The sequence below is a fragment of the Dipodomys merriami genome, unplaced genomic scaffold (assembly GCF_024711535.1).
Source record: "Dipodomys merriami isolate MVZ:Mamm:240054 unplaced genomic scaffold, mDipMer1.0.p SCAF_2, whole genome shotgun sequence".
In the NCBI taxonomy this organism is placed as follows: domain Eukaryota; kingdom Metazoa; phylum Chordata; class Mammalia; order Rodentia; family Heteromyidae; genus Dipodomys; species Dipodomys merriami.
The window spans coordinates 39655457-39667597 of record NW_027203381.1 but is presented as its reverse complement, the minus strand read 5'-3'; the positions used below and the strand labels follow the sequence as shown (position 1 = coordinate 39667597).

The 12141-nt window shown below is 40.5% G+C and overlaps 1 protein-coding gene across 3 annotated transcripts in view; it reads left to right on the top strand.

Annotated features, from left to right (window-relative positions):
• The window catches only part of Rbbp8 (RB binding protein 8, endonuclease), an 84384-nt gene that overhangs the window by 18587 nt on the left and 53656 nt on the right, over positions 1 to 12141 (top strand). Inside the window, exons 1-2 of one of the 3 annotated variants that reach the window (XM_070029448.1) lie at positions 2653 to 3016; positions 6073 to 6266. In XM_070029448.1, the coding sequence (XP_069885549.1) occupies positions 6158 to 6266 (109 nt within the window). In that variant the 5' untranslated portion in view covers positions 2653 to 3016; positions 6073 to 6157. Of the gene's footprint in view, positions 1 to 2652; positions 3017 to 6072; positions 6267 to 12141 lie in introns of those variants that run through there. The other 2 variants (XM_070029449.1, XM_070029451.1) reach the window with 2 other exon arrangements.

The window sequence follows — 12141 nt, the reverse complement described above, 5'->3', positions numbered from 1 at the left end:
AGGTGATTAGTGAATAAATAAGCAAAAGGTAGAGGTAAAGGTAGGTTTGGTGGAGAATTCCAGAGAAAGGCAACAGCATGCAGACTAAAAGACAAGTTTAGGACTTGAAGGCATGACTCAGGTGGTAGGATGTCTGTCAATGAGCAATAAGCATTATATACTGAATTTGAGTTCCAGTCTCTGACAAAAGAGGAAAAAAATAAAGAAAAGGCAAGTGAGGCTAAGAGCAGAAAACAGAAATGAAGCTGGAGAGATAGTAGAAGTAGACCATAGGGCTTTCAAGAAGAACAGAAAGCCACTGAGGGGTTTGTGCAGCATAGCAACATGATCAGATCTACTTTTCAGGATCTTAATAGTTGTATGCAAAAAACTCCCAAAGTGGGCCCATTTTAAGGTGTGGGAGAAGATATTAGGTTTTCAGTTACATTTTTCTTTCATTCCTTAAAAATGTCTTTAAAATATAATATTCAGTCTGTTAGCTCAGAAGTACTAATAGTAAATAGTTTATTAATTTTTTAAATATAGGAACTTGCTATGTAGTCCAAATCAGCCTCAGACTCACTATGTAACCCAGACAGGCCTCAAACTCTTGATCTTTCTGTCTCTGCTTCCCAAGTGCTTGCTGTATCATTAGCCTGGCCTAACAAAGAGACTTTTTATCAAGCATATACTAATAATCTAAACATTGTCCTACAAGGTTTACATATATTTATTCAATTTTCATAGCCTATGAAGTTGGTCCTATTATAATTCGCATTTTGCAGAAAAAATGTGACACAGATTAAGTAAGCAACTAATCCAAGAACATTCTTTCAGGAATTGCTACTAAAGGCAGGATTCAATACTAGGAAATCTGGTTCCAAATCCTGTAACTTATTCATTAGACTATATACAATTTTATTGTTTTTAGCAATACACATACATAATTTAAAATTAGATTTGTGCACCAAATTGGAATATTCAAATATTTTCCTCAATACCAGTGAAGAAAGATTTAAAACAGGTATAGTAGGGTGGACACAGAAAGTAGTCTAGCTAGATTAGATAAAAAGGTAGTAGTATCTGAGATAATGGAAATAGTGATAAACACAAGGAGATGGATTTAGAAGATGCCTAATAAATACAATTAAGTAGATTTGGTGGTAAATTGAAAAGGAGAGAAGGAAGTATCTAGGATACTTTGGATTCTGATTTGCATAAATGGATTATAATAGGAAAGAATTGGTTTCTATTCAGATATTTTTTCTGCAGACTACAACTAAGGTCTTTTTCAACAATATCACACTGATCTTAGATCCTTTCCAACATTTATAGTCCAGTTTGTTAGGTCTGCTCTAAGTTCCCTATTTCTCTTATAAGCATTTATACAAGCTTCATTCTGCCAATTATGCATTTTATGTTATATTACAAAGGGCCAAGTTGGGCTGGGGACATAGCTCCGTGCTTTGTAGAGACCTTGGGTTTGATCTCTGGCTCCACAAAAGGAAAAAAAAAGGCATCATCATTTTTTATCCACTTGTTTTAAAATGTGTTACGAAGAAAGTTATAAAACTGGGAAATGAATCACTGTAATAAGGTAACCAGTGTTCAGCAGACCTTCTTTAAAGATACTAATGTTTGGATACATTGATACGGTATTGGTATACAATGTCGCAAGGCTAACACTCTTCAAGTATTAATCCTTAAGATCTAGAATGGGTGGAAAAACTACTTTTACACCTAGCCTTTATGATTTTATAAGCACTACTAAGATTTTAAGCCTATAATATCCCAAGCCCTTGTAAACAGAAGTATTACAGGAGTATTGGACTGGTTTAAAAGATACTGTGGTCAGGCGTTAGTGCCTCACATCTGCAATCCTAGTACTCAGAAGGCTGAGATCAGGGACTACAAGTCAGCTGGGGGCAGGAAGTCCTAGAGATCATCTTCAATGACCAACAAAAAGGTGAAGTGGTAGCTAGAGTGCGACCATTAGGAGGCGAAAGCCCACATACAAAAAAAAAATGGTGACTTTCCCCTCTCTTGGGTAGGATCTCTAATGGTCTAAACACCGCTTCTCTGAAACGCGCTTGAAACTTAAGATACACAGGTCCTGCCAGTTCGAATATCAAACCGCAGCCACAGCCAAAGGAAAGCTTCACCGAGGCCAACACAACCGAACAGGATGCTGGCCCACCAGACAATATCGGCCACTGGGGTTCTTTCCTGTTTCAGGTTTATCTAGGAACACCTCATTCTGGGCGCGCGGCTCTAGGCTGCGAGCGGGCCGGAGCTGAGGCTGAAAGGCCTGTCGGGAGGACGCGCGCCCCATCCCGTCCAGGTAGCGCGGGTCATTCGCGCCCGCTTCCCGGTAAGTGGGCCTGAGTCAGACAGCGAAGACAACTTGCGCGTGACACCCCGAACTTGAAGCTCTCCATTTCCTCCAGGGCACCTCAGAAACGCGACTACGGTCGCCAGGCTCTTACGGAGGCTCGCAGCGCAGATCTCTCCCGTCACAGCCCAGGGTCCGGCGCGGTCTCACACTCCCGAGCCTTCGCGCGCGCTCCGGAGTCGGAGAAAGGGGCGTGGCGCCGTGGGAACTCCCGCGTGACGTAACGTGACGTCGCAGGACTCCCGCGTGAGGTGGGGCGAGGGCGGCTGCCTGCCTCTCAGCCGGGCTGGGCTAGCCGCCCTCCGGCCTCCCCCCCCCCCACACCCGGGAGGCACAGGCTACTCCAGCCAAGGGCCCGGCTGTCTGGCGAGGGTACCGGGCAAAAGAGAGCCGCGAGCTGTCCATCTCCTCGCCACCCTAGAGGTCATCCGCCTCCCTCCCGGACTTTCCGGGAATCTCGAAGCAACTTTGGAAGCCGTGAGTTCAGTGGCTTCGCCTCCCTCCCCTCCCCCTCCGCGAAGCTGGAGGTCCCAGCAGCTACTTCCGGTCTGCAGCTGTGAATTTGGCCAAAAGGGTTTTTGTTTCCGGGATTGCGGGAACCGCCAGGCCCTCGGGCTGCGTCCGCGGATGTAGGCTGGCCGGGAGGTAAGTTCTAGGGCAAAGGACCGTGCAGTGCTTACAGCTCAGCGCCGGCGGGGTACGCGCCTGGCAGCGCCCGGCCCATCCGCGCATGCGCCACGCGCAGGGCGCGCGTTGGCCAGCGCGGTCTCCTCCACAGCGTTTAAGCCGGTGCCGCGCGCCAAACCTGAGGGGAGGCTGCTGAGGAGCGAGCTGGAGAGAGAGCCGCGGCGCCTCGGCGTGGCTGCTGAGAGGGAGGTTCGGCTTTTCCGTGCGTTTCGCTGGCCTCACCTGGGTGAGAGTACCTGTGGTGTGATTGTGCACCAGTTGACGTGTAACGTGCGCGGCGGCTCGGGCACCGCGCCGAAGGGCCTCCTGGTGCACCAGCCTTGGGGCGCGCTGTGCGACTTGGCAGTCGTGCAGCGAATAACGGTCCCAGGCGAAAAGATGTCCACAGAATGTTCTGGATCCCGCGGAGAAGGCGCAAGGGGTCTGGGGAGTCCGGCTTGGCAAGCTCGATGGATTAATGTTGATGTTCTTAAATTCTGGTTGTAAAGCATTTTGTTCTCTTGAGCACCTCCAGATAGCGACATTTCTTTAAGAAGAATTCGTTTACAGTGCTTGTGTGTGCGCATGCGTGCACGGGCCAGTACTGGGACTTGAACTCCAGGCGTGGGCTCTGTCCCTTAGCTTTTTTTCAGCGCAAGGCTGGTGGTACTCTACCATTTGAGCCACCTCCACTTCCAGCTCTTTGCTGGTTAACTGGAGGGTAAAGCTTCACGGCATTTTTGGCAGGCTAGCTTCTTACCTGGATCCTCAGATCTTAGCCTCCTGAGTAGCTATGATTGTAGATCTGGTCCACCGGTACCTGTCTTGAAAAAGATTTAAAAAAAAAACTAAAATAGATTTTACACAAGGGATTAGAACGTATACTTATTGTTCACTCAACTCAGTAATTGTCAAAGCTCAGCTGTTTCATCTTTCCATCTAGCACCTTTGTGAGTGTGTGTGTGTATGATGATTCTGGTTGTCATTTGAACTCAGGGCTTCCCAGTTCTTGCTCAGCTTTTTTTACTCATAGCTTGTGAACCACACCTCCTGTCCCACCATCCAACCAACAAAATGTTGGTTTTAGCTGAGTACTTGTAAGCCAGTTACAGAGAATATATTGGCTTACCTTTAAATACACACATATGTTTCCTTTAGGTGTGGGGAACCTTTTTCTGCTAAGGACCATTTTGGTATTTACAACATCCTTACTAGGTATACAAAATAATCAAGACCAGCAGATTGGCTACAGTCTGAAAAGAAGCTGACATGTCTGTCCTGTTACACATCAAGTGATGTAATGTCACGGGCCTTATATGGTCTGAGAGCCAGATGTTCTCCACAACTACAACAGACAAAAGCCTTTATAATGATGACTAGGTCATTATTTTACATGAGAAGACTGACAATAATTTTCTAAGATCTGAAAGCCATTTATGCCCAGTTCTGCTATTTTAAAAGGTTTTAATTGCAGCTTTTTAAAAAAAAACAATAAAAATGTATACTTGTTTCTGTAATACCTTACTGGTTACCAATTGGTTACATACAAATTCTTGATCTGTTTAGAAATTTTCTTGCTTATTTTACCTTCTTCATCAAGTACCTCAATATAAGGTTAGCAAGAGACTCAAGTCCAGTTTGAACACTTGCTGACAGTGGCTTGTTATTGGGTAGATGTCAGAGGTTGAGTTTAGTAAACTTGCTGGTAATTTTACCCCCACCCCCACTTTTTTTTTGGCCCAGGGGGTCTCACTATGCAGCTCAGGCTGACCTGAAACTTGTAGTATTCTTGCCTTGTTTTACACTTTTAATGGTAGCTAATGAATTAGTTCAGTTTAAGAACACATATTAGAACTTTAATTAATCCAGCCTGTTACTTTTCAGGTGCTACATAAGTAACTTAATTATTCTCCTTTAGTTTGAAAGAAGCATAAAGTAGTATTAACCTAATCACCTTGTTTCTTTATTCATATATCTTTACTATGTCTGTCTCTAACTTCTGTTCTCAGAAAGATATACAGATCCTTCTATGTCAAAACTATCTTGGTTCCTTCCCCCACTTCCCCTCCTTCTTTTCCCCCCTTCTCCCTCCTACTCCCTCCTTCTCCTTCCTATCTGTCTGTCTGTCTGTCTGTGTGTGTCTATCTATCTATCTATCTTTGTGTGGGTCTTGGGATGTGAACTCAGAATCTGAGTACTATCCTTGAGCTTTTTTTCTCAAGGCTAGCACTCTTACCAGTCAAGCAACAACTTCTCTTCCAGCTTTTTTGGTGCTTCATTGGATAATAGAGTCTCACAGACTTTCTTTCCCAGGCTGGCTTTGAACCACAATCCTCAGATCTCAGCTTCCTGAGTTGCTAGGATTATAGGAATAAGCCACCAGTTCCTCAGCTTATCTTACTCTTTTATGACATGTTTTTGTATATATAGATTTTCACACGTGTGTGTGTGTGTGTGTGTGTGTGTGTGTGTGTGTGTGTGTGAAATCTGGAATATTTAAGAATATTTTCTGTTTTCCAGTATTTGGATCAATAAAGTGTTGTACTTGACATCAATCCAGAAGTCAAAAAAATTTTTTCATCCTCAGTAGCCCCCTTGAGCATGAAAGCCAAATGTTTTCCCTCTATACCTCACGTTTTGTTTTTGTTTTTGTTTTGTTTTTGGGACAGGATCTGGTTATATAGTTCAGGTGGGCTTCAAACTCTCAATCCTCTGGTCTCCAGCCTCAAAGTGCTGGATTAAAGGCTTATGAGATCAAGGCTAGCCACTGGTCTTTTATATATCAAGTCTCTTAAAATCAGAGTCCTTTACAATTTAACGTAATTTAGATAATTTTTCATTTCTAGATGGAATAAGAAAATTTGCCTGAAAATTTACATAAAGGCCAAATAACTAAAATCATAGGTTTTCTCATCATTTATATCTTCTTTCCTCACTTTGCCCCTCCTCTCCAAAATTCTCTAAATGATTGTAGATAAATAACAGAAACTTAACAGCACAGTAGTGTTTATTTATGTTGCGTTCTGTCATTTCAGCTATCCAAAGACAACTTCATATCTATATAATGTAACAGGAAAGGCCAGAAAGCATTACGCACAAGTGTGGAGTCTACTAAACAAGATGAATGTCTCTGGAAGCAATTGTGGAAGCCCTAGTTCTGCAGATATATCTAATGACTTCAAGGAACTTTGGACAAAACTAAAGGAGTATCATGATAAAGAAGTACAAGGTAAAATCTTTTCTTAAACATGTCAGTGTTTTGTTGGGATGTTAACAGCAAAAATGGACAGTTTTACCCTTTTTTTTTTTTTTCCTGGTGCTAGTACTGGGCTTGAGCTCTGGGCCTTGAGCTCTTGCTTGGCTTTTCCCCTTAAGGCTGGTGTGCTAACAATTGAGCCACATCTTCATTCCAATTTTTGCTGGTTAATAGGAAATAAGATATTTGTGGCTTTGAAATGTGATCCTTAGATCTCAGCTTAGTGATTAGCTAGGGTTACAGGCATGAGCCTCCACCATCTGGCTTAGTTTTATATATCTTATAGAAGAAAGAAATGACCTCTGTTAGGTTCAAACGTCCTATCTTTAAGGGACATTTTCTGTCATTTTTATGTGACTTATTTGTATGGATGAGTTGTTACTTCTAACTGCAAATAGCTACTTCAGAACTTCTAAACTTGTAGTTATTTACATTTATTGGGGTGGTGAAAGGAACTAGAATTTGTTGACTGGAAGGCTGGCTTTCAGTTCTAATTTTATGTGCCTATTTGCTTTGTGTTCTGAGTTAAATTACATAATCTCTCATCTTAATTTTTTGCTGTAAAATTACTTTCAGGATTATTTGTAAATATAAAAATATCTGACAAATCTCGGGAATCTATTTGTTCCTGTGGACTGGTCAGTAACACTGAACTATCTCCAATCCTGCAATTGTTTCTTGATCTCTCATCACAACCATAGATTTAATATTACAATGCCATTAAAACATAATGCAGACAGGGAATGTGGCTTAGTGGTAGAGTGCTTGCCTAGCATGCACTAAGCCTTGGTTTCAATTCCTCAGTACAGAAAAAGCTGGAAATAGCACTGTGGCTCAGGTGGTAGAGTCTAGCCTTGAGCAAAAGAATCTCAAGGACAGTGCCCAGGCTGAGTTCAAGCACCAAGACTGGCAAGAAACAAAAACAAAACAAAACAAAAAACACACATGATGCAACCTGATTCTAAAGTATAGTATGTGAGATTGTCTTTGAATTTTCCTGTGGTAGTTTTTTTGGTAGAACCTAAGAATAATTGCTTTATCATTTACTAATGGATTTTTAAAATATGAACCTCAAAAGTAGCCTTGCAAGCCCCAGTGTATGTGGAGTCATGTAAAAAATATATAAGAAATCTATTTTGAGTACTTATGGTGTGCCAGACTTTATGAATAAGAGGGATCATATCCCAATTTTAAGGGAATTTCTTCTTTTCATTTGGCAATACTGGGAATTGAACTCAAGGTCTTGCACTTGTTCGGCAGGCATTCTACCACTTGAGCCACACCTCTAACACTTTTTTTTAAATGAGTACATTTGTTTTTAATCATTGTCTAACACTTTTTTTGTATTGGTTCTTTTATGCTTTATGCTCAGGCTGGCCAAACTGGGACCATCTTACCTGAGCTTCTCCACATGACTTGGGATGGCAGGCATATGTCACTATGTATAGCCATTGGGTTTCCCCTGGTAGCTGGTATAAGAGGAGTATCCAGCCATTGGTTAAGATGAAGTCTTGGGAACCTCTTTTTAGCCTGAACTAGTCTTGAAACTTGAACCACTGATCTCTTCTTCCCAAGTAGCTAGGATTACAGGCTCAAGCCACAACATTCAAGTTTAAAGGAATTTATAACAAAATTTTAATGCAACATACTCTGTTATCCTGGAACATAAGGGAAGAACTAGAGTGTGTCTGTGCTTTACTATCAGACTAGAGTTTTTAGTTGAGTCAGTCTATAGCTAGGCTATAAGTATGTGAGGAGAAGAAGAGAGGGAATTTCTGAGTAGAGATAACAGCATATGCAAAAGTTGGGAGATAGGAGCTTGAATGTATTTAAGAAATTATAGCATGTGGGGCAGGTAGTTGTGGAGCTGGGAAGGAAGGGATGGTAGGGGAAAAACAAAGGAGGAAGCAACAATGCTCGATAGGAAATGTACTCATTACTTTGCTCATATAACTGTAACCCCTCTGTACAGTATTTTTACAATAAAAAATGTACCAAAAAAAAGAAATTATAGAAAGTTTTCTGTGTCTCTCAGAAGAAATGGACTAGGAGATGGCAGTCTGTTTAGGGAAATAGCCAGGATATGATACTAGGAAAGTACTTAAGTCCAAAAGTATGTACTATACCAAAGACGATGATCATTCCTCCTCTTTAGAATGAACTCTAAAACCTTCACTTTGAGTTCCTATTTCTGTTGATTGTGAGTAGATTCATATAGTGCTGTATTGAAGAAGCATGAGACGTGGCTAAGTCCATAAATTCTAGACTAAATTCCCAGAATTTAAAAGCTATCTTCATTACCTAATTTGAATAGGCATGGTGACTTTGAATATATTATTTAACTTTATAGTGTTTCATATTCCTCATCTATAAAATATGATATTTACTTCTGTGTTAAATAACCATATATGTAGAACATTTAGAAGTTTTGGCACACAGTAAACGTGTCAGTTCCTATTACTCTTATTGATTTATTTTTATTTATTGGTAGTACTGAGATTGAACCTTGTGCTTATTAGCTTACTAGGCAAGCACTCTACTACTTGAGCCAAACCTCCAACCCTTTTTGCTTTTGTTATTTTTCAGATAAGTTGTCACTTTTTGCCCAGACTGGCCTAGACTATAATCCTCCTATTTCCATTTTTCTAGTAGCTGGATGACAGGAGTACACCAGTGCACTCAGTTTTTGGTTGGTTGAGGTGGGATCTCATGAACATTTTTTCCCCAGGCTGGCCTTGGACTGTGGTCCTCCTGATTTCTACCTCCCGCTAGCTATTTGCTGTTATTCTGAAGCAGCTGTAATGTTTTTACCAATGCCTGCTGTGGATCACATGAGTTATAGAGAATAGGCTATTACAAAACAAAACAAAACTTACACCTTTGAATGGTTTTACACTCTTGTTAAAAGTCACATATTATTTGTGGCTTCTCCATTCTCTTCACTGGTCCACAGCTCTGTCTTTATGATGGTACCATAATGATTTGATTACTGTAGCTTTGTAGTAAATTTTACAATTAGGAAATATTAGCCTCCAAATTTTGTCCTTTTTCAAGATTGTTTTAACTATTCAGGTGCTTGGAGATTCCACATGAATTTTAGAACAGACAGCATTTCTGTAAAAAAAAAACATTTGAATTTTAATAGAGATTAATATGAATCTAGATCACTGGGGAGTACTGACATCTTAATCATGTTAAATCTTTTAATCCTTGAACATCAATTTTCTGTATATTTTCAGTGTTGGCTGTTATTTCTTTCAGCAACATTTTTTAGTTTCAGTGTGTAAGTCCTTTGTCTCCTTGGAAAAGTTTACTTGTGAGTATTTTGGATATTTTTTTCAGCTGTGGGGCTTAAACTCTGGGTATGAGCAGTGTCCCTGAGCTCTTCAGCTCAAGGCTAGCACTCTATCACTTAGGCTACAGCACTACTTCCAGTTTTCTTGTAGTTTATTGGAGATAAGAGTCTCACAGACTTTTCTGCCCAGTCTGGCTTTGAACCACCATCCTCAGATCTCAGCCTTCTGAGTAGCTGGGATTGTAGGAGTGAGCTACCGCACCTGGCTATTGTGGAATTCTTTCTTTTTTTCTTTCTTTCTTTTTTCTTTTTGTTGGTCATGGATCTTGAACTCTGGGCCTGGTCACTGTCCCTCAACCCTTCAGTTCAAGGCTAGTGCTCTACCACTTGAGCCACAGAGCCACTTCTGGCTTTTTATGTTTATGTGGTGCTAAGGAATCAAACCCAGGGCCTCATTCATGCAAGACAAGCACTCTACCACTGAGCCACCTTCCCAGCCCTATATTGGATTTTTAAAATTTATTTTACTTTATTTTATTTTCTTTTTTGACGGTTGTGTGGCCTGAACTCTGGGCCTGGGTGCTATTCCTGAGCTCTTCAGCTCAAGGCCAGCACTCTACCACTTGAGCCACAAAGCCACTTCTGGCCTTTTCTGCATATGTGCTGATGAGGAATCAAACCCAGGGCTTTATGTATGCAAGGCAAACATTCTAACCACTGAGCCACCTTACCAGCCCTAGTTTGGATTTTTTTGATGCTTCATTACACAACATTATTTTGTTAATTTCCTTTTCAAATTGTTCATTGTTAGTTTGTAGAAACACAACTGATTTTTACATGATGTTAATTTTGTATTTTACAGCTTTTCTGAAATTCTGCATTTCTTTTACTTAATTTCAAGCTGAAATAAACACTAAAAACCCTCTTTAATTTTTTAAGTTTTAAATCATTTTTAAGCAATTGTATTAAGAGCTTTCAATTCAACATGTCAATTTATGAGTACATTTCATCTTGATCAATGTCATCCCTTCCATCATTTTTCCCCATCTATCCCCTCAAGTTTCCTAGTTCCATTGTTTTCCTCTCAAGGTTGTATCTCTTGTCATACCTCTACTTCTGGCTTTTTGCTAGTTAATTGGAGCTAAGAATCTCATGGACTTTTCTGCTCAGGCTGGTTTTGTGATCTTCAGATTTCAGCCTCCTGAGTAGCTTGGATTACAGGTGTGAGCCACCAGTTCCCCCTTTTGTATTATTTTTTGAGTTTACATCCTTCAAGTTTTCTGAAATATAAAAGCATGGTCTTTTCCGTTTGAGATTTTATTTTGAGAAGTTTATACATATACAAAAGTAAAGCGAAGCCAGGCTCCAGCCTGTAATCCTAGCCACTTAGGAGGCTGAGATCTGAGGATCTCAGTTCAAAGCCAGCCTGGGCAAGAAATGTCCGTGAGCATCTTACCTCCAATTAACCACCAGAAAACCAGAAGTGGCACTGTGGTTCAAGTGGTAGAGCGCTTACCTTGAGCTGAAGAGAGCTCTTCAGGGACAGCGCCAAGAGTTCAAGCCCTACAACCAAAAAACAAAAAAAGAAAGAAAGAAAGAAAGAAAAGCAAGTATTATAATCGCTTAACTTTATCAGTATATGGCCTTCACATCAATATGCCTTGTTTTGCTTATAGTCCACATAATTCCCTATCCTTTTTTCTACTCAGTTATTTTGAAATCTGACATAATTTCTTCCCTAAATGTCTCTTAAATACATACTACAATATGTATTTCTTGTAATCTTATTATTTATTTATTTTTCTGGTGCTAGGGATTGATCCCAGGGCCTCAGATCTGCTAAATAAGTGCTCTCCTACTCAGTGCTCCAGCCTCTTGAGGTTTCCTTTATTTATTTTTTAATGTCATTACCACTAACAAAGCAGCAAACATATGCGCGCGCGCGCGTGCGTGCGTGCGTGCGTGCGTGCGTGCGTGCGTGCGTGTGTGTGTGTGTGTGTGTGTGTGTGTGGTGCTGGGCATTGAAACCAAATCCTTGCATATAGATTGCTAAGCATGCAGCTACAGTGCTCAAAACAAATTCTTTAATATTATTCAATATATGTTAGTATTCAAAGTTTTAGTATTATCTAATACATGTTAGCATTCAGATTTCCTAAAATGTTATCTCAAATGTCCTTCTCCGCTGAGTTTGTTCAGATGTGTACTACATCCTACATTGCACTTGTCTAAGTTGTGATCCTCCTGCTGCTGCCTCCAAAGCGTTGGGATTGCAGACATACCCTATAGTTTACAGTAAACTATGTTTGGATTTATACTCAGAGACAAATACTAATTCTTCCCTTTCCCTTGGCAATTACAATTTTTTTAGTATAAATCATTAAGGAAGGATTCTGAGATTTGTTACTTAATTGTCATTCATTTAATGAATAATTAGGGATTTAGATATGTTTTGTATGGTGGTAGTTACTGAGGATACAACAATGAAGATGATACTGTTGGGTTTTAGGAACACTTACATTGATTTTCTTTAGGAAAATATTTGTATAAAAT